The 20,120-nt window shown below is 34.4% G+C and overlaps 2 protein-coding genes across 3 annotated transcripts; one reads left to right on the plus strand and one right to left on the minus strand.

Moving 5' to 3' along the window:
* The first annotated feature begins 4,595 nt into the window (after positions 1–4,595).
* On the plus strand, positions 4,596–8,246 carry LOC129898854 (probable serine/threonine-protein kinase PBL7). 2 transcript variants are annotated; one of them, XM_055973563.1, is made up of 5 exons: positions 4,596–4,867; positions 5,840–6,090; positions 6,281–6,470; positions 6,561–6,952; positions 7,808–8,246. In XM_055973563.1, exons 1-5 carry the CDS (start codon positions 4,747–4,749, stop codon positions 8,081–8,083), a joined length of 1,230 nt encoding a protein of 409 aa, XP_055829538.1. In that variant the 5' UTR covers positions 4,596–4,746; the 3' UTR covers positions 8,084–8,246. The 2 variants fall into 2 exon arrangements, with proteins under 2 accessions (XP_055829538.1, XP_055829537.1); XM_055973562.1 differs by having other exon boundaries at positions 4,597–4,867; positions 5,837–6,090.
* A 1,624-nt stretch (positions 8,247–9,870) lies between these two features.
* LOC129900423 (uncharacterized) lies at positions 9,871–12,398 on the minus strand. Its single transcript, XM_055975398.1, has 3 exons — positions 11,391–12,398; positions 10,315–10,857; positions 9,871–10,233 (listed from the first exon to the last, which is right to left on the minus strand). The coding sequence occupies exons 1-3, from the start codon at positions 12,258–12,260 to the stop codon at positions 10,135–10,137; spliced, it is 1,512 nt and encodes a 503-aa protein (XP_055831373.1). The 5' UTR covers positions 12,261–12,398; the 3' UTR covers positions 9,871–10,134.
* Positions 12,399–20,120: the final 7,722 nt, after the last annotated feature.

Genomic DNA, 20,120 nt, shown 5'->3' on the forward strand with positions numbered 1-20,120 from the left:
ATTGCTATGTTATACCTTCATACATATATACATTTACTGTTACGATTAGTGAAGTGTTAATAAAGTGACATTTAAAGAGAGAGGGTGTTTAGACTTGAACTCTTAATGATTAAAGCTTATAAATATTTACTATGGGTGTTTAAAAATACAAATAATATAAGACCAAAAGATGGTATTAACATTAACAATAAGTATACGACGCCAGCAAGTTACCACAGCTGGTTGGAATTAGAATACATTCACTATAGTGACATCAAAGCTCATTGGGCATGACTATAAAAATGTCTCGAGTGGTTTGTATCAGTAAGATTTTTTGAATTCCTATCAAGTGGTAACTATTTTATTTTAATCCCAACTCCTTTTTATTTTAGAATAGCTATTGATTTTTGACTTATGTCTGAGATTTTTGCAGATCTATTTTTATTTTAAAATAATAATGAAAAAAGATTATGGGGTGACAAAGCTGCTGAAGTTATAATCTTGGTCGGAGAAAAGTCTGAAAAATCTAGGAGATAATAATATCATATTAATTCACCGATAAATCATAAGACATTTGGAGTGTTATAAATATCTTCCAAACCTATAAATACGTAAGATAACAACTTAATATATAAACAAAATGCATGGCGCAGCATCTGAATAGCCATTTTTGCATTTAAAATTTTGATTATAGTTTTGAGTCATTTTCATTAAAAAAAAGGACATTCCATTAGTTGCAGCAATTTTGTCTACATAATTTGTTTGACTAATGCCCAGTAGCTTTGCTAACAATTAAAAAAGATAAAACAATCACCCTCGTTTCAGTCTTAATAACAACTGTCTATCTAATTAAAAAAAAAATGTCCGGGAATTTGTAAACTCGACGCAACTATACGTGCACTCTTATTTGTCACTTCATTAGTAGTTAATCAGTATTAAAACTAATCAAATTCCTTTCTTTATTATGCGAAAGTGTTGGGTAAATAAGAAACGATTATGTTTTCTCCTAATTCAACTACCATTGCATATCGTTTGTCTCACTCAAAATGTTTTTTTTTGAAACCCCGAAAAATCCGTAAGGTCTTTCAGAACCTCTGCTTTAGACCTTTTCAAGTAAAGTCCGAGACGAAACTTCCAATTCCTACTTCTCATCATTGTCCTTCGGATCACCTGTATGACTGTATTTATAAAACAACTCGCAAAATAAATAAAAGATGTAAATTATACTAAACAAGTACGACAACTTGACTAAAAAAACATTAACAAGAAAAATCGATCCTGAATCCTCCTTATGAGATATCATATGATGCACCAACCTAGCTACCTTAACGATTCTCACTCAATAATGTTACTCCATATTAGTTAGTTTAATGTATGTTGTTTAGGTGATCCACTTTCGGTACCAAAAGCACACCAAGTGGGATATTACTACTTATGCTATTTAATAACTAGACACGTGGAATATGGACAAGAAGTGTTCGCACCAAATTTGAGATTAATTTAATTTCAAGAACCAGTTAAACTATTAAAAACTAATTTTTATTGATTATTCTTTAAGTTCATTTTGTTTTCTATTTCTTCTTATTGGTCTTGAATCATATTATGACATTTTTAAAGAAGTCTTACTCTGATGTTTGAAATTTTAAAAGTTATAGGGAAAAATTTCTTGAAAATTTTGCTGTTAAATTTTTCGAAAATCACTTGTCAGAATTCACAAGCCAATTTTACGACATTTGATTCTTAACATTTTCATCCATTTTATATTATATGTAAGAATGAAAAGATTCGAATGAATTGTATGTGGTTACTTTATACATTCATTCAATTTGTGTTCTTTCTTGTCATGCAAATTTAAAATAGTCAATATATATCAACAGAACAAGACTATACCAAAGACGTAGGGAATTGAATATCGTTTTTATCTTTTATTTCTTTCTTATATTTTTATTTTACACCTTGGCGGCGGCTGGCTGTTTTTTATATATTAAATAATATAGTAATGTACAAGTCCTTTTCTTGACAAATAGGAGTACAGTTGGTAGAGACTTTTTTTTTTTAAAAAAAAACAAAATAATATGAGGGCAAAACAAATTACTAGAAAATAACAAACTGGCATATATACGTTCATAATTCATTTGAGGGGTATTGGAGATAAACCAAAATAATCGAATCATAAAATAAAACATATTATGTGGTTTGATTTGGTAGTGAACTTTAAAATAAATTTGGTTTACTATAAAAATCGAACCAAATTCAAATATATATTGAAATTTTGTAATTATAATTACTTTATAAAAAATTTCTGTTCTTTCATGGATTTGGATCTTTAATTTGTGGTTTGAGACTTACTCATGAATCATGATGCTTGCTCCGCTCTTTTTCAATGTGATTTGTTTAGTATATATTACAAGTACGTTTTGGTAATAATCAAGTTTAATTTGTTTTTTTTTCTACTACACGAATAATAATTTTAATTCTGACATATTGGTTTATCTTAATTATTTTTCTGCTGGTGGACTTATTAATTCAATGCTGATTTTTCCCTGTGTTCTCTTTGAATCCTTTCCCTAATATTCAGCCAACGTTACTGAAAATGACAGGTTTTGGTCAAAACCTAACCTACAATAATAAACAACTGAGTCACTGATAGGTTTCACTCGTCGATTAGCTCTAAAATGAAAGCCGCGTCTGTGAAGCTGAGCCTCAAAGCAATGATGAAGTTATGTTCATGAAATCTATAAGTTATGAATTTGAGCCATTAAGATAATTCCTAATGGTTGCATTAAATAGGTCGTCTAAATTATATTTGTTTCGTGGTGGGACACTTTTTAAAATCCCGCTAACGCGAGATGCATTGTGCATCAGATTACCCTTTTATCCTTTTTGAATAGCTGCATTGGCACATAAGTAACTGTTTCACTCATAGTATAATATTTTTAAAATATTTTTAAAGGATATCATTCTTTTTGACGGTAACGAAAATTGAGATGAGGTAATATTGGTGACAAATAAGAAATAAAATAAAAGCTAAAAAAATTAAATAATTCTACCAAAAATATTTACACAATTAGATTACTTAATAAAAAAAATACTATATTGTATATACTCCTAATATATCGATAAATTGAAATAAATATCAGTAATTTGCTATAATACTTAAAATTACACTTTTAGGGTGAAAAAGGGTTAAATTTTTTATAAATATACAATGATATAGCTTCATTTGCACCAATATAGCCAAGTATTCATTTATATATAAAAAAAATAGTCCAAAATAAGCGATATAATTAAGTACATACAATAAAACTATTTTTAACAAAATGGCCACACACAAACACATATATATATATATATAGTGTATACTTATGTATAGATGATGTATAACTATATTTAATTGACGTATATACATTATTGATGCAATAAAGTATACATTGCATATACATTGTTGATACAGTAAACTATACATGGCAGATTAATTTTTTTTTCAATCACAACCAACTCAAGTCTCTTCTAAACAATTTCAAAATTTTGATATGATCTCCTCTCAATTTTTGGGTCTTTTGATATATTATTCATTCAAAATAATTCACGTTTGTGGCACGTCGATTTTTAAAGTCAAGCTTTGAACATGGAAGAACAATAAGAAGGAAGAGGAGGAAAACAACGAAGAAATAAAGGAAGAAAAATAATCCATTAATGGCTGACAGAAGAAGATCCAAGAAGACGAAAAAGAAAGCGCGAACAGCATTTTGCTTGCGATTGAAAAGTGACTAACAAACATGGGTTGTCGTGGAGTGGTGGGCTACTTCACCGTTAACCAGAGGTCTCAAGTTCGAATTTTGGGTATGAAAAAAATTCTGTTGGAAGTACCACCACCAAATAAGCCCTATAGTGCGTGATTCGAATTTAGTTGGAGCTCCGATACGGGCTCGGACACAGGATGGAAAACCAAAAAAAAAAATGACTAATGACCTATTTTGATAAAAGTTGATAATTAGATTATTTTGGGTAAGTATTTATAGCTGAAGGCTCATTTTGCTTAATTAAATACTTCGCTACTACATACTCGGACATTTTCATTTTATTTGACAATTTTTTAGTAGTTCATTTAAAAAGAAAATACATATTTATATTTAGAAAATAAGTTAAATTTGACGATATACCTTTTAGTTGTGATAATACATTTCAATTATTTTTATATACAGTAAAATTATATCACACATAACTTAAAAATAAGGGATGGATCGGAGGAGGATGACACTAAAGGCAGATCGGGACTAAATTTTTATAAGTCCAATGTTTAAGAATTTAACTTTATAAGTTCTTATTTAATATTTTTTACAATTTTAATAAATTTTACGTTCAACATTAAAAATAGTGATTATGAACCCGATATGAATTTATTGAATCCGCCCCATGGGCGACACAGCTCACGTTGGTAGTAGATGAGTCAGCTATGATAAGTTTATGTCGACGAGCTATGTTGATGTGACTTTGTAATATGGTTTGACCAAAAAAAATCTAGGTATTATTACGTGGTATTTAATGTGAGGATCAATTGTACCAGAAAAAAATGTTACCCATTTGCACCACAAACACAAAACCCCAGAAAAAGACTACCAATTAACAAAGAGGACGTATAAAAAAGGTTAAAGCTATGTGTTCTCTCTTTCTCCATTCTTCTCTTCTTATTTGAGCAAAAAGAAGAGGAGAAGAAATAGTTACTAAGAAAGTGAGAGTACATATATAGTTAAAGAAATTAATATCATGGGGTGTTTCCCTTGTTCTGGAGATGGAGATGCATCAATAAAGAAACCAGAGAAAAAGATATTTCAAACAAGTAGTAATCATAAATACAAAAGGGTTGATCACCCACACCCTAAACAAGGTATATATAAGATTATGTACAAATGATTTGATTAAATTTTGATTTTGTGAAATGGAGGGGGGCTTTTTTGGATTTGGAAAATTTCAATCTGGGGTTGTTGGAATTTCATCAAATGTTGAATTTTCCAAAATCAATTTTTGTTTTTGTGTCCTGTTTAATGGATATTCGGTGGGGCTCATCTCATCTCGAGCTATTATTGTTGCATGCATCTACGATTTTGTTCTTTTCCATAAAAAAAATGACTTCGTCTTACCAAACATACCTTATACCCATTTTTTTTTACCCCTTTTTGGAGCAAATAATTTTTTGCTGACTCGAACCAACAACTTAAGGATGAAGGTAAAGGGTGTTTACTATATGAGCAATCACGTTTTAGCTATCTTATTGCCATTTGAATTTCGTTTCAAATTTTCTTCTTTACAATTTTTTTAATTACATCGAGTTAGGAGAAGGAAAAATGAGTAAGGAGATTATCGGGGAATGAAACTTCAGCAACAAGATAAAAGTTTAGATAGCCGAGATTCCTCTAGTTTCGTGTTTCCAAATGATGTCTCCCATTTATTTATGTGTCTCTCTCTATGCCTATTTCTTTCTTTCTTTCATGTTTACAGGGGTTTGAAACTTTTGATTTTTTTTATTTTTTTTTGAGATTTTCATGGAAGGAATTAAAATTCGTCGTTTTTTCCTGATAAGAAGGAGGTTGAATATTCTGATTTCTGATTCAGGGTGTTTTCTAGTGTAGCGGATTGACAACAATTTGAGAACATCATTTCTTGGTTCTTTGGACTTTTCTTTGTATATGTTTGACTTTTTCAGAATATTTGGTCCTTTCTGTGTATGAATCATTTTTTTTTTTTTGCTTCTTTCTGTATTACAAAATTTGGGCATCTTGCTGGAATCAGTATTTTTGGCCAATTACTATTAATGGGCTCCTTCATTTAAACTCCCATCTTTTTTTTTCTTGTTCAGTAGATAAGCCGGTGGCGAGCCAATTTAAAGTTGTGAAGAATGAAGAGGCTAAAATTGCAAATCGATCTACGTCTAAGAAAGATGGGGGTTATAGTAACATCCCTCCCGCAGATGGAAAAATAGGTGGTGCTAAGGCACAGAGGTTTAAATTCGATCAATTAATAGCTGCAACAGAAGATTTCAAGGAAGATTACTTCTTGGGAGAGGGAGGTTTTGGCAAAGTATATAAAGGTCATTTGGTGGATACTGGTGAGGTCAGCTCAACACCATTCTCGTCGTAAATTCTTCAATAAACAACAGGATTGTTTGAATATCTCTCCTCTCCTTCTATGAATTTATATTCCCTCCATCTTTGCAGGGTCATTTAAAGTAAGTGGGTGGTTTAACATTAGGATTAATTGGTCACCTGAGTTCGTTTTTCTTTTATATTCTATTCTAATGCAGATTGTAGCAATCAAACAACTCGATCCAAATGGATGTCAAGGAGTTAGGGAATTTGTTGTTGAAGTACAGACACTAAGTAAGGCTGATCATTCTAATCTTGTTAAACTAATTGGTTGTTGTGCTGAGGGAGATCAGAGGCTATTGGTCTACGAGTACATGTCTCTTGGTTCATTGGAAGACCATTTGTTTGGTATGTTATAATTGTTTAGTTTTCATGTTTCTTCCAATCTTAGCCTTCTCCATCCTGATACATTTGCTTTGCTTCTTTCAATGTGTGCAGACCCCTGGCCAAATCAAAAACCTCTTGATTGGAACATTAGAATGAAGATAGCTGCAGGTGCCGCAAGAGGCCTGGAATATTTACATGACAAGATGACACCTCCTATTATTTACCGCGATCTGAAATGCTCCAATATTCTACTTGGTGAGGGATTCCACCCCAAGTTATCTGATTTTGGTTTGGCTAAAGTGGGTCCTAGTGGAGACAAGACCCATGTTTCCACCAGAGTGATGGGCACATATGGATACTGTGCACCAGATTATGCTATGACTGGCCAACTAACATTCAAGTCCGATATCTATAGTTTTGGGGTTGTTCTTCTGGAGATAATCACAGGCAGAAGAGCGATTGACTATACAAAATCTGCTGCTGAGCAAAACCTGGTTTCTTGGGTATGTTTCTTTGATCTCTTATTGTTGCCATGTGATATATTTTTGTGGTTATGCTGTGGTAAGACCTGATTTATCCTTGCCTCCTAGATACTGAATTTAACCACCATTCTCATTTCTGCACCCTAAATGGATCCAAGAAATTGATGTCACTAAATTACTTCCAATAACTGTTTTTTGAACAAGTCTTTTGTCATCGTTTATCAGATTGGAGGTTGTCCGTGGTTTAAGAGGATGATATAAGAGGCTCTTAACCTTTAAATATACAGTTTCCTGTCTGTTCTTTTCCTCACAAACAAAATCCTGGTAGTTATGTGGAGAAGGTTAAGGGATGACCCTTTATCCACCAAGTTTCGAACTGTGCCCCCTTGGAGATTTCTCCATCATCAAAAAGATAATTACAGTTTTCTGCTTAGAAGAGTCGATTTGCATTTACCAGAATCATCCTTCCTTTTTTGGTATATTTATGGTGTCATGTACTGTTTGGGTAGTAACCTTAGATTTTAATGTCATGCTGTCTATATTGTCCTAAATGTCTCTGTTTGTATATACCAGCTATGGTTTAGTTAAGGACTGCAGCCACACTTCCAGAATTCAGTGCTTACCAAATTTTTTTGGTGTAGATGTCAACCTTTTACCTTTTATTTCCACTATTTTCTTGTCCTTTCCGTTTCCTCCATGGGTTCAATCAGATGGTACTTTCATACTTTTCCTTGAATGGCATCTCGGCCTATTCATACAAGGATCAGTGATGTGCAGGTGATTCTAGTTCAGGGTTCTGTTGAGTGATTGGAGAAATACAGACTTGTTAAGGATAAACATTGTGTTTCTCTGGCTGATGTGCATTTTGCTTTGCAGGCAAGACCATTATTCAAAGACAGGAAGAAATTCTACAAGATGGCAGATCCAGCACTTGATGGTCACTATCCAATTAGGAGCTTATACCAAGCTCTTGCAATTGCTGCAATGTGTGTCCAGGAGCAACCTAATATGCGCCCTCCAATTGTTGATATCGTCACTGCTTTGAACTACCTTGCCTCCTTAAAGTATGATCCTGAAATCGAGCCTCCTATCCGGAAGTCATACAAAAGTCAATCTTCTCAGAAATCTATAAACGATGAAGAAACCTGGTAATGTGGTGATGGAAACGATACAACAAAGGTGAGGGGAAAAAAAGAAACTGAAATACACACCAATATAAGTGGTTGTCAACTTTTTTGTGTCACATATGTAAATTACAGGTGCAGCTTTAAAATCATAGATTGGACATAATAAAAAAAGCAATGCCTCTTTTGCATATCTGGTGCAAATGCAAGCTCCAGTGCATAGTATATATAATATGTAAAAGCTCTACGCTTCTATGATATACTGAGAAAAGTAATCAGCGTAGAAGCATTAGCAAGAAATTAAAGCCAATATACATATATTTTCTACTAGCTATTCCCGTGCAGTATAAAATGCTTGGCGATATGCGTGAGCTAGCAAAAGAACCTAATGGAAGAAAAAACAGCTTCTAGGACAGTCACCAAATACCATTTAATGGTGCACACTTTTGAATGTTGTTGATGTTATTTCCAGAAATGAAATTTTAGCATAAAGTTGGGCAATTTCACACGACAGAAGGAAGAAATGGATCTCACATAAATGTATAGAAAAATCCTACTTTATGCTAGCTAAGCTAATGAATGGAAGAATCATATTGAAAATTTAAAGAAACATTTCCATAACAGATGATGAGATAGAACTCATCAGGAGTTATGGTTTCTTATTAGTTACTCTTGAGATCTCCACAGTTATGAGCTTGCCCCCAACTGACATGGAGATCTCCATAATTATACTCTTAACTAGAAAATTGTCGTTTTGGTTAACAATCAAATTTGTAAAATGGGGTTAAAGAAGAGTGAGATTATGTTCATTTCATTTTAGTCAAATTTCCAAGGGAGGAAGTGAATACAAGTATGAGAATTGGTCAAAGGAGTTGAAAAATACAAGAAAGGAGAAGACTGAGGGGTTCTTCTATTGAATTTCTAAGAAAAGAAGATAGTAGGTTTCTGGAGTGAACTCTGGATTTTTTCTTATGCTTCTACTCCTATGAGAAGACTATTTTACAGGCCAAAAGCCAATCCGTCACCTCAGTGTAAAATGACTACACGCTAATACTCTGAAAAAACTACCTAGTAGGGCGTGCCTGGCACTGCGTCGAGATAACACCGGCCCAAGTCACGCCAGGGTTGCGCAACGTCTCTCCGGTTCAAATTCAGCCGTGTGTAGCCGTCTGATTTTGTCCGGTTACCAAGATCGGATTTTCCCCCGTACAATACTCAGCCACGTCCTCTGTACACGAATAATAATCATCTTGATTTTATAATTGAATGAACCATCAAATAACCTTTGTTTGTTTGTTATTTTTGCTTCTTGGTGTCTGGTATGGTGAATTCATTTTGAAATAGTTGTTTAGAGTTTCACCATGTTTTTTTTTTCTTTTGAGTTGTTCCGAACTGGACAAATAACATGCAAGCAGCAAGGTAAAGTAGATCGTTGTAGCAAGGCCACTTTGCTACAATGAATAGGAGTGGCAGGGATTAAATTTCTTCTTTTTCTTTTTCTACGAATCAGAGCAATGGCTAAATCTTAGCGGATCGTTGTAGCAAGGCCACTTTGCCACTTACAATATCCGTCGTCAATAATCAACTACTATGAACAGTTTGAGGTTATGATTTCATAATTTGGAAACATCAATAACATTATTAAGGATGTTTCAAACTACTGACTGTTGTCGATATCTTTTAACTTTTCATTAAGGGGATGGTGTAAAAGTTAAAAAGGTTGAGGTGAAGAAATTCATGTTATTGTCTCTATGCTTTAAATTCCGATAGTATTTTCTAGAGCATTTACTGGACCATGCTTCGATGGGAAATTAGCTTTTCATGCGGTTTACAGCCTTTTGCAGTGAAAAGAAAGAACATCTATATATGTTGGTTAAATTTGTATTGCAAATACTAGCCACTATCAGTCTAGACTCCAGTGTGGGCTTATATGGGCTCTCTAGTAATAGTACCATTTCTGCAAAATTACTAGGAATCTTCTGTTTCTCAACTTTTGAATAGAGATTCTTCCTATCCTAATCAACATCTATTGATACAAAAACAGAAGTGAAAAAACTATAGCCTCCCTTCTTCCAACAGCTACATTTCACTCGTTTCGCCTGCTCTGCAACTGCCTACCCAAATGTACAAATAGGAGTTGTTTGATGGTAGAACTTTACAGCAATCCCTTCTTGCTGCCTGCAAAACAGAATAAAATCCACTTAGTAATAGTACTTTTCGGATCAATCTTCAGAAATGGAGTTGTTTTAACAAATTTACCGTCTGCCAACGGTTATTATCTGGCCTTTTCAGCACAACAATTGCATTGATACTCTCAGGTGACTCAATTTTCCATCTGCAATAAGGGTACGACTCTCTATGACGATGATAAATCCCAACGATCTGATTCTTGCTTCGGTCATATTTGGCTGCACCTATGTAGTACACGAAAGGCTTCTGGCACGGGTGCTTTGTCACAGGCCTAGTGTTGAATGCATAGGCTGTGTAATCAGCTCTTTTGTACCAGTTGAGAAATGTTCTTGTGGGCATTTCTAATTCTCTTGGAGAGATATTACCCCTCGTGATCTGAACCACGTAGCCCCACGACACTGAAATAGACCAGTATTTCTGCTTGTCGTAGCAGATTGACTGCTGCATTATGCTTGAAGTGTCATATTTCATTGATTCAAAAAGGCGTCGGAGTCCATCAACTCTGCTCATCCTTGGGATTATAGGATCCACTACATCAAGATGGTGAATTGATACTAGAGGTGTTACAGGATGTGCTCCCAATAGGCCTAGCAAGTTCCCATACACATCATACTATACTACCACAAAAGAAAAATCCATTAAAATCCAGTCAGAAGTACTTTTAATTGAAGATGCCACAGTAAAATGATATTCTCCCATTTCAATTTTGTATGTTTTACTTTCCTTTTTCGTCCTTCTTGAAAAAATGTCTATTTCCTTTTTTGGTAACTTTATAATTTCAACTTTCCACCTGACATATTTAAGATCACAAGATTAAAGAACATTTTGGTACATTCCACATATCCTTAGCTTAAGACCAAAAGATTGGTACTTTCTTTAATTCCGTGTCAAGTCAAAATCATGCTAAAAAAAAATTGAAATGGAGGGAGTAATAGTTATCACAATATTCATGGCTCCTGGACTAAATATTGGAGCAGCATAGTACTAGTAATGCATGTAACTTTTTCTATAATTTTAACATGTTGTAACAGATAGTTGACCTAATAATCCACATTACTTATCCCACTTTTGTATGAACTGTTACCTGTAATTATCTTTTTAGGTGACTACGGATTTAACTTCATTCATTTTTAATGGACGATTACCTGATGAAATCCAGGTTCTCGCGTAAGGGGGACCCCGAGCTCAGCCATGCAAGCTTGAATTCTGTCATCACTACCGTACAATCCAGGATATCGTTGAAGGCATCGATCTTGAATCTTCTCTAATTCTTTTGCCAATGGATAACTTATAGCAAATCCACCTCCACCATATGCCATTGCATATGAGAAAAAAATGTTCTGAATATGACTTTCTGAAGAACTCCCAATGTAATAATACTGATTATGATCATATTTAGAAAGAACTCTAACAACATTGTCCACATTAAACACTGTATCATCATCTCCCATTAAGAACCATCTCACATTTTTAGGATCCAACCTTATTGTCTCCGAAACAACCCTGGAAATCCTCAGAGCCGATCTGTTCCCCTGTCTATTCGTGTACAAAAACTTAGTCGTGTTCTCCGATATTCGAATTTCAGGCAACTCTTCATCTTTCTTTATTGTAACATTTTTATCTAACCAAACAACACCTCTCATTTCCCCTGGTCTCCACCATAATTTTATATACTCTTTTCTTTTATCCCACAAGTTGCTAGACGCGGCGATCCCAAATACAATGTGTTTGAGCCCTGTTTCAGGCTCCCCTGTATTTTCTTGAAGAGAAATAGAAGTTGAATTTTTGGAATTATCAGATGGTGGAGTTTGAGGGAATTTTGTGGAAAATGATTCCTTTGTGGATAATTCTGATGAGGAAGGCAAAGAATTGGTACACTCAGGGGAATCTTTATTGAGAATCAGATTAAAAGAGTAAAGAAGATAGATGATTAACAGTGTGATGAATAGCCAGGTTACAGTTTTGCGAAGATTGCTTAGGCCAAATGCTGGTCGTTGCGAAGAAGCAGATGTCATGATTATTATGGGTTAAATGTCGAGTCATTAAGTTTGATTGTTTTTCGGAAGTTTCTAAGTGTTATGGTAGTACATGCCATGTCTCAGTAGTACTTGAGATGAATTGCGGTAGAGTAGGAGGAAGAAAGAAAGTGAGTGATGGAGAAAGAGGTTCAATTGATAGGAAAGGCGGGATTTTCTCAAGTTTACTTGGTATGAATTCGTTTAAGTTTTACTTATTGCCGATATAAAAAATACTATTTAGAAGATAATTATAGATTTATGATAAATATGTTAATATATCGTCAATGTACTTAGATCGTTTCCACTGGCTTAATCAATTCATTCAAGTTTGTTCTGTTAGCCGTTGTCTGAATTGTATACTCCATAATGAATTCATCACTGTACAATTACTAAAATAACAATTGTCTCATCGATTAATCAGAATTTAAGCATTAACATAAAGAATATTGGTAAATTTCGTATAAGAAAGATTGTGTACACAATTTAAGAAAAGGAAAAGTAATCTGATTGCAAAACGGAATCAATTGCGGTACATGCTATTTATATGTACATATTTTGTATTAGGAGACGTAGCATAGTGTGGCGCTTGTATGTCGACTTGGACGGAGGCTTAAAGAAAACATTTAACGACAGATTAAAAAGAAAAATGTGTCACATATAATAAGTCAAATAAGATATTTATCTATAATTACGTTAAAAAATTAAAATTGTGCAAATATTTTTACCCCTTGAAAAACTACCAAGTAGTAATATTATCTTTATGTTGAGGTGGATTCAAGATTTAAAATTAGTGGTTATAAAACTACCAATTTTATGGTTACTTAGACTTATAAGATATCATTCCACTTTCAAATTATAAGATACTTTGATAGTAACAATAAGAAAGTCTTTTTTTTTAATTATTATAATGTTTACGTTTAAACTAAGGTATAGATTTATTTTGGTGCGACATGTTTTTCTGAAGAGGGAACTTATATAAATTTTACTAGTTTAAGAGCTAATTATTTAAATAACTCTAGTTTGCAATATTATATATTGTACTCTATGTTTGTGCATTCAGATACATCCGGATACACTATGTCCAAGTGGATTCGATTATATCAGGGATACATAAAAAATCTCGCTGACCTCCCTCGCCTCTCTCCTATCTCGCTCGCCACTCTCGCATATATCTGGTATCTTAGATACATGTGATTCGCAAGTATATGGGATACATACATATCTCGCTCGCCTCCCTCCCCAATCTCACTAGTCTCTCCCCCTATTTTAGTGTTTTTTGGTAGCAAAAATATATGTATCTAATACAAAACTCCTAATTAGTGATAAGATACATAATATTTTGAATAATAATAATAATAATAATAATAATAATAAAAATGATAGTGAAATATGTGTAATTAGATAATTTTCCCTTTTTGAAATATGTCTGGAGTCCATTTGAACTGGACCACGGCCCAAACTCAAATTCCCTCGAGTGAGCTGGATATGCCTATTAGACAACGTCCTAACAAAGTTAATAACAAAAAAAAAAAAAAAAACGATTATACTGGAAAAATTATAGCACTACGCAACATTAGTTATACAACATTTGTTATGTATTGTGAGTATAACCCGTCGCAGCTACTATATATTTATTACTTTTTTTATTTCATATTAAGTGAATTTGTAAAACAATACATACATATTAAGAAAAACATTCAAAGATATAATTTGAATCATACTTTCCACTATTATTCTTTGTAAAATTATAAATACAACTTTGCAAGTAGTGTGATTTATCTCTTAGAAAATATAAAACTTTAATAAATGAAAGGACAAATATGAGAAAAGTCTCAATCATCTATCAATTATTTTGAACAATAAAAAAAATTCTTAAAAATTTATTTAATATGAAATGGAGAGAGTACTGGGAAGCAGAATTTATCATTTCTGTATAGAGAATTGTAAAAGGTGTTTGAGTGAGATAGACTTACGAGGATTTCATCATTCATGCCACTCATAACTCTTGACTTTTGAAATAAATTTACTATGATTGTCATTTACTTTCATAGCTAGAAAATAATTCTTCCAAATTTAATGATTGGAAGCTAACGGAGTCATCTGTGGAGCGCCTTACTTTAATTCCCGGGATATGATTGTCAATTTGATTTAGTTTTTGAAATTAAATTAAATTAATTTAATATTTTAAATTTTAAATTTAAATATTCAAAAATTATATGAAAAATATTACTTCATCCATTTCAAAATAAGTGAATTATTGGGCATTTCTCATAGGTCAAAATATGTGAATTGTTCAAAATTCAAGAGAATTATTGAATTTTTTTTCATTTTTATCCCTCGTTTCATTTTTTAGGTGATAATTTCAAGAGAGTTAATTATCATTATAATTTTACTTTTTATTATTTATATTTTCAAAAATAATTTGAGAGTAATTTAAAGCACAAAAATGAAAAATAAAAAATGGCGTATGAATCTCGTTATATTTTGTTTGATGTGCCGCACACTAATGGAGGTCCGAATTACAACTATTTAAACCTCATATTATTGGCTATAAACTATCTACTACATATTGTCAGTGAATAAAACAAGCCAATTTATTGACAACGCGTTGTACATTAACATTTTTTTTGTCCAATTTTTGTAAAGTAATATTATAGTAATACTATTTTACTTGAATTTTATATTTATTCATAAAACCTAATTATATGCATTCAAATGCTTAGAAAATAAACAACCATGATTATTTATTGTTCAAACTTAGAGATAGTAATAATTTAAGAATGAGCTTACTTATATACTTGTCAATGTCAATTAAGTAAATGATATCTACAGGTAAATCTCTTTAAATTATGATATTTATAATTTTAAAAATAATACATATTACTTAATTATAATAGGTAACAATGACTTGATTGTGTATAAAAGTTTCAAGCGTTAACGGTGTAAATAACTTAAACTTCTTAATAATTAAATATATATTTTGATTTACGAGTTTTTAAACTTAAAAAGGAAGAAAAAAAAGTTAAAACTTAAATAGTTTTATTTAAGAAGAATAGTACAGATACCGGTGATTTATTTATGGCGCAGTAAACCTTTTTACTGTTACTTCAGGGCAATGACGTGCTTGCTCAGTCCTTTACAGAGAGGCTTCTTTTTTACCTTCATTTATTTTTCAACTAATAAATATGCCCCTGCTTCACGTGGTTATACAAATAAATTAAAAAACTGATAAATAAATAATTTTATAATTTTATAACTGAAGGTTAAATTCACTTTTTAATCATCAAATAAGTGATCAAAACGAGAGAAATATAATTTAAAAATTCGATCTCGAGGTAGTCCCTACAATTAAAACAAGAGCAATCATCTCTAAGATTGATTAGTGATAACTTTGATGATGGAGTCTTGTTAGACGACTATATGAGTCAAGACGAGTTAGACGAGAAGAACTAATGGAAGTTGAAGAAACGAGAAGCTGCAGGTGCAGCAGAAGAAAGAAAAACAGAGAAAGTTGCAGAGAAGAAGAGGAGAAGGGAGAAGATTACATTGCTATCCAAAATGATCACATTATGCATATGCACTCACTCTTCATGTGGTGTGAGTGAGTTGTATTTATAGAGTTAGATTAGTTAGTTACAAGTCACTATCAACCTACAACTAACCTCTAACAACCTTCAACTAACTTCAACTAACTTCTAACAAACTATTAACCATATCTAACAAACTATTAACCATGGTAGCTTGCATATGGTTAACACTCCCCCTCAAGCTCATGGTTTGAACAAGTTCATGACTCCAAGTTCCTTCACCAGCAGTTGATGTTGGCCCTTGCCAAGACTCTTGGTGAGCAAGTCGGCTAGTTGATCTTTGGTATGTGTGAATTCTGTTTTCAGCATACCTTGGTTGATCTTTTCTCTTACAAAATGGCAATCAATGTCTATGTGTTTGGTTCTTTCATGGAAGATAGGATTGGCAGCAATTTGAATAGCTGCTTTGCTGTCACACACCATGGTTATAGGAAGCTCAATGTGTATGCCAAGTTCTTCAAACAGCCCTACAAGCCATGTAACTTCAGCAGCACAGTGAGCCATGCTTCTAAACTCAGCTTCAGCTGAGCTTCTGGATACAGTGTCCTGTTTCTTAGATTTCCAAGATATCAGTGCTCCACCAAGCTTGACCAAGTAGCCAGTTACAGATCTTCTTATTTCCAGGCAACTTCCCCAATTTGAGTCACAGTAGGCTAGAAGCTTGTTGGTGTCTTCTGCAGGCATTAGTAGTCCAAGACCAGGGGCTTCTTTTATGTACCTAACCACTCTCAATGCAGCTTCCATGTGAGACTCTTTGGGGCAGTGCATGAACTGACTCAGAACCTGAACTGAGAAGGCTAAATCAGGTCTAGTCATGGTCAGATATAGAAGTCTTCCTACCAGTCTTTGGTACCTGCTGGGATCCTGAAGTTTGTGATCTTCATGTCCCTCATTACCTGTACCTCCAACACACTCATCATATTGTGCAGATGTAAGCTTTTGATTCTGTTCCAAGGGAGTTGCTGCAGGTTTAGCTCCCCCTAGACCACACTCAGCTATTAATTCAAGAGCATATTTCCTTTGAGACATGTGGATCCCTTTGCTTGATCTGGCACATTCAATCCCTAGGAAGAATTTGAGCTCTCCTAGATCCTTCATTTTGAACTCCTTCTGTAGGTCTTTTCTGGTGTCTCTGATGATGTCCTGGTTACTACCAGTGATCAAAAGATCATCTACATATACCAGCACAATAAGTATATCATGCTTATCATGTCTAGTGAAGAGTGAGTAATCATAGTGACTTTGATGGAATCCCAGCCGAAGTAAAGACTGTGTTAGCTTAAAGTTCCACTGCCTTGGTGCTTGTTTGAGGCCATATAGAGACTTGTGAAGTTTGCAGACTTTAGTGTTCTCCCCCTGTCTAGCAAACCCAGGAGGAATGGTCATGTAGACATCCTCTAACAAATCACCATTAAGGAAGGCATTGTGAACATCCATCTGATGGATGAGCCAACCCTTTGAAGCAGCAAGTGCAATAATAGATCTCACAGTAACCATTTTAGCCACAGGGCTGAAAGTTTCCCCATAATCAAGCCCCTCTTGTTGGCTATACCCCTTAGCAACTAGCCTGGCCTTATACCTCTCCACTTCACCTGTAGATTTGTATTTTACTTTGTAGATCCATCTACAACCAATAGGCTTCTTACCAGGAGGGAGATCCACCAGACTCCAAGTGTTGTTGTCCATCAAGGCATCTATTTCCTGCTGCATGGCATGGATCCACTGAGGGTCAAGAGCAGCTTCATGATAAGAAGAGGGCTCTGAGATAGCTGAGAATGTCTTGATGCATGAGCTGTAAGATGAAGACACATGTTTGTAGCTAACAAAGTCAGAAACTAGAAATAGACAAGAGTGGCTTTTGGACTTAGTAACAAAATCCTGAAGCCAGATAGGAGGTTTGGTTGATCTGGAGGACCTTCTGGGAGGAGCTGCTGTGGGAGATGGAAGTGGAGAATGGATTTCAGGAGTAATTGGTAGCTGAGAGTCTTGAGGAGGATCATCAGGTGACAGGCTAGTAGGTGGAAGATCATTATCAGGTTGTACTAGAGTTAATACACGAAAAATGGGATTGGATGAGGTTTGAAAGTCTTTAAAAGGGAACATGTCTTCTTTGAACACAACATGCCTGTTCACAAAGAAGGACTTAGTATGTAAATCATACAGGATATAGCCCTTTTGAGACAAGGAGTATCCCATAAGTACAGCAGGTATAGCTCTAGGAGAGAACTTATCAGTAATGGCTGGGCAAGTAGCATAACATAGGCAACCAAAAATTTTGATATGAGAGAGGGATGGAGGATGCTGATACAGTATCTCAAAGGGAGACTTATAAGATAACAGTTTAGATGGAAGTCTATTAAGGATATAGACAGCTGTGGTAACACATTCTCCCCAAAATTGCAAGGGTACTGATGCCTGGAACCTCAAGGCTCTTGCCATGTTTAAGATAGTTCTGTGCTTTCTTTCTACTACACCATTTTGCTGAGGAGTGTAAACACATGTGGTTTGATGACAAATTCCCAGAGTTGACAGCATGGACTGAAAGGCTGTGCTCATGAATTCAGTCCCATTATCAGTTCTAAGTACTTTAACACAAGTTGAAAACTGATTATGGATTTGAGCAAAAAAATGTCTCATCACAACTATAGTATCAGATTTAGCTGTGAGAAGAAATAGCCAAGTGAATCTGGAGTAGTCATCTACTACAGTAACAAAGTATTTCATTTCATTATGAGTAGGTACTCTATATGGTCCCCAAATATCACAATGCACCAAGTCAAAGAGTGCCTTTGAAGTGTGAATGCTTACAGGAAAAGGAACTTTTGTTTGTTTTGCTAATGGACACACTATACAAGGTGAGCTGTTAGAGATATCTACTCCTGAGAGACTAGGGGACCTTCTTATTACATCAATAGGAGCATGTCCTAACCTGCTATGCCACAGTGTACTTGACTCAGAACTACTACCATGTACATCACTAGTAGTAGAAGACACTTGAGCTGTAGAGGTACTGCATCTCCTCTGAGTAGAATCAGTATGGTGAAAGCCTTCCTTGAGGATGTAGAGTCCTTCATCTTCTCTACCAATCCCCTTGACCTGTCCACTGTAGAGATCCTGAAAGACACAAAAATCAGGAAAGAAGGCTGCCATGCATTGAAGCTTCTTAGTTAGTTGTGACACAGATAAGAGGTTGCATTTGAACTCAGGAACAAAGAGAACATTGTCAATAACTTGATCTCCAAAGACTTTTGTGCTGCCAACATGAGACACTAATGCAACATTTCCTGTTGGTAGTAGTACATGCCTTCTTTTAGGCTTAGACACTGAGGTATAATTTTCTAGTGATGACAGCTGAGATGTCATATGGTTAGTGGCTCCTGTGTCAACTATCCACTCCTTATTTACATATTTGGACACTAGAGTTGACAAAACTCTACCTGTTGTGGCTGCTTTGGCTGAATGCTCTCCACCAGTATCACTACCTTTAGTTAGTAGCTGCATTATTTGCTGATATTGTTCTTTTGTGAAGAAAGCTGCAGGTGGCTTGTATGCTGCACTAGGCTCTTCATTGTGTGATAAGCCTGCACTTTGAGCAACTATAACTTGATTAGCAAAGGAACTAGAGCTAGGTGTAGAACTACCAGTTTTCTTCTTGGATCTCCCGCCAACTGGATATCCTTTGACTTTGAAGCATTGCTCCTTAGTGTGACCTCTGTAGCCACACACCTCACAGGTAATAACAGGTTTTTGTAGTTTCTGAGAATTAAACTGAGCTTCATAGTGACTTCTAATTGAATTACCACCTCCACCAGATTGATGACCAGAGTTCCCATTACCAAAACTATGACCACTCCCTTTTTGGCTAAACAATGCAGTACTTTCCATCAGTTTAGGCAGGGGTGATTCATAGTTAGTGTGTGCTATGTTCCTTTGACTTTCATGATCCATGACAAGGGAGAAGGCTTTGTTAAGAGTTGGAGTTGGAGACTGCATCAAAATTTATCCTCTAACTGCAGAGTAGGTTTCATTTAGTCCCATTAGGAACTCTAGTAACCTTTGATACTCATAGTGATCTTGAAACTTCTTAGACTCAGGGCATGAACAACCTGGACAAGGCATAATTGAATCATATTCATTCCACAAACTTTTGAGTTTTGTATAGTAATCTGAAATTGACATGGTTCCCTGACTTAGACCATGAATTTCTTTATGGAGTTGACACACATGAGCTCCATTTGTCTTGTCAAATCTTTCCTTTAGATCACACCAG

The sequence above is a fragment of the Solanum dulcamara genome, chromosome 8 (genome assembly GCF_947179165.1).
Source record: "Solanum dulcamara chromosome 8, daSolDulc1.2, whole genome shotgun sequence".
NCBI lineage: Eukaryota > Viridiplantae > Streptophyta > Magnoliopsida > Solanales > Solanaceae > Solanum > Solanum dulcamara.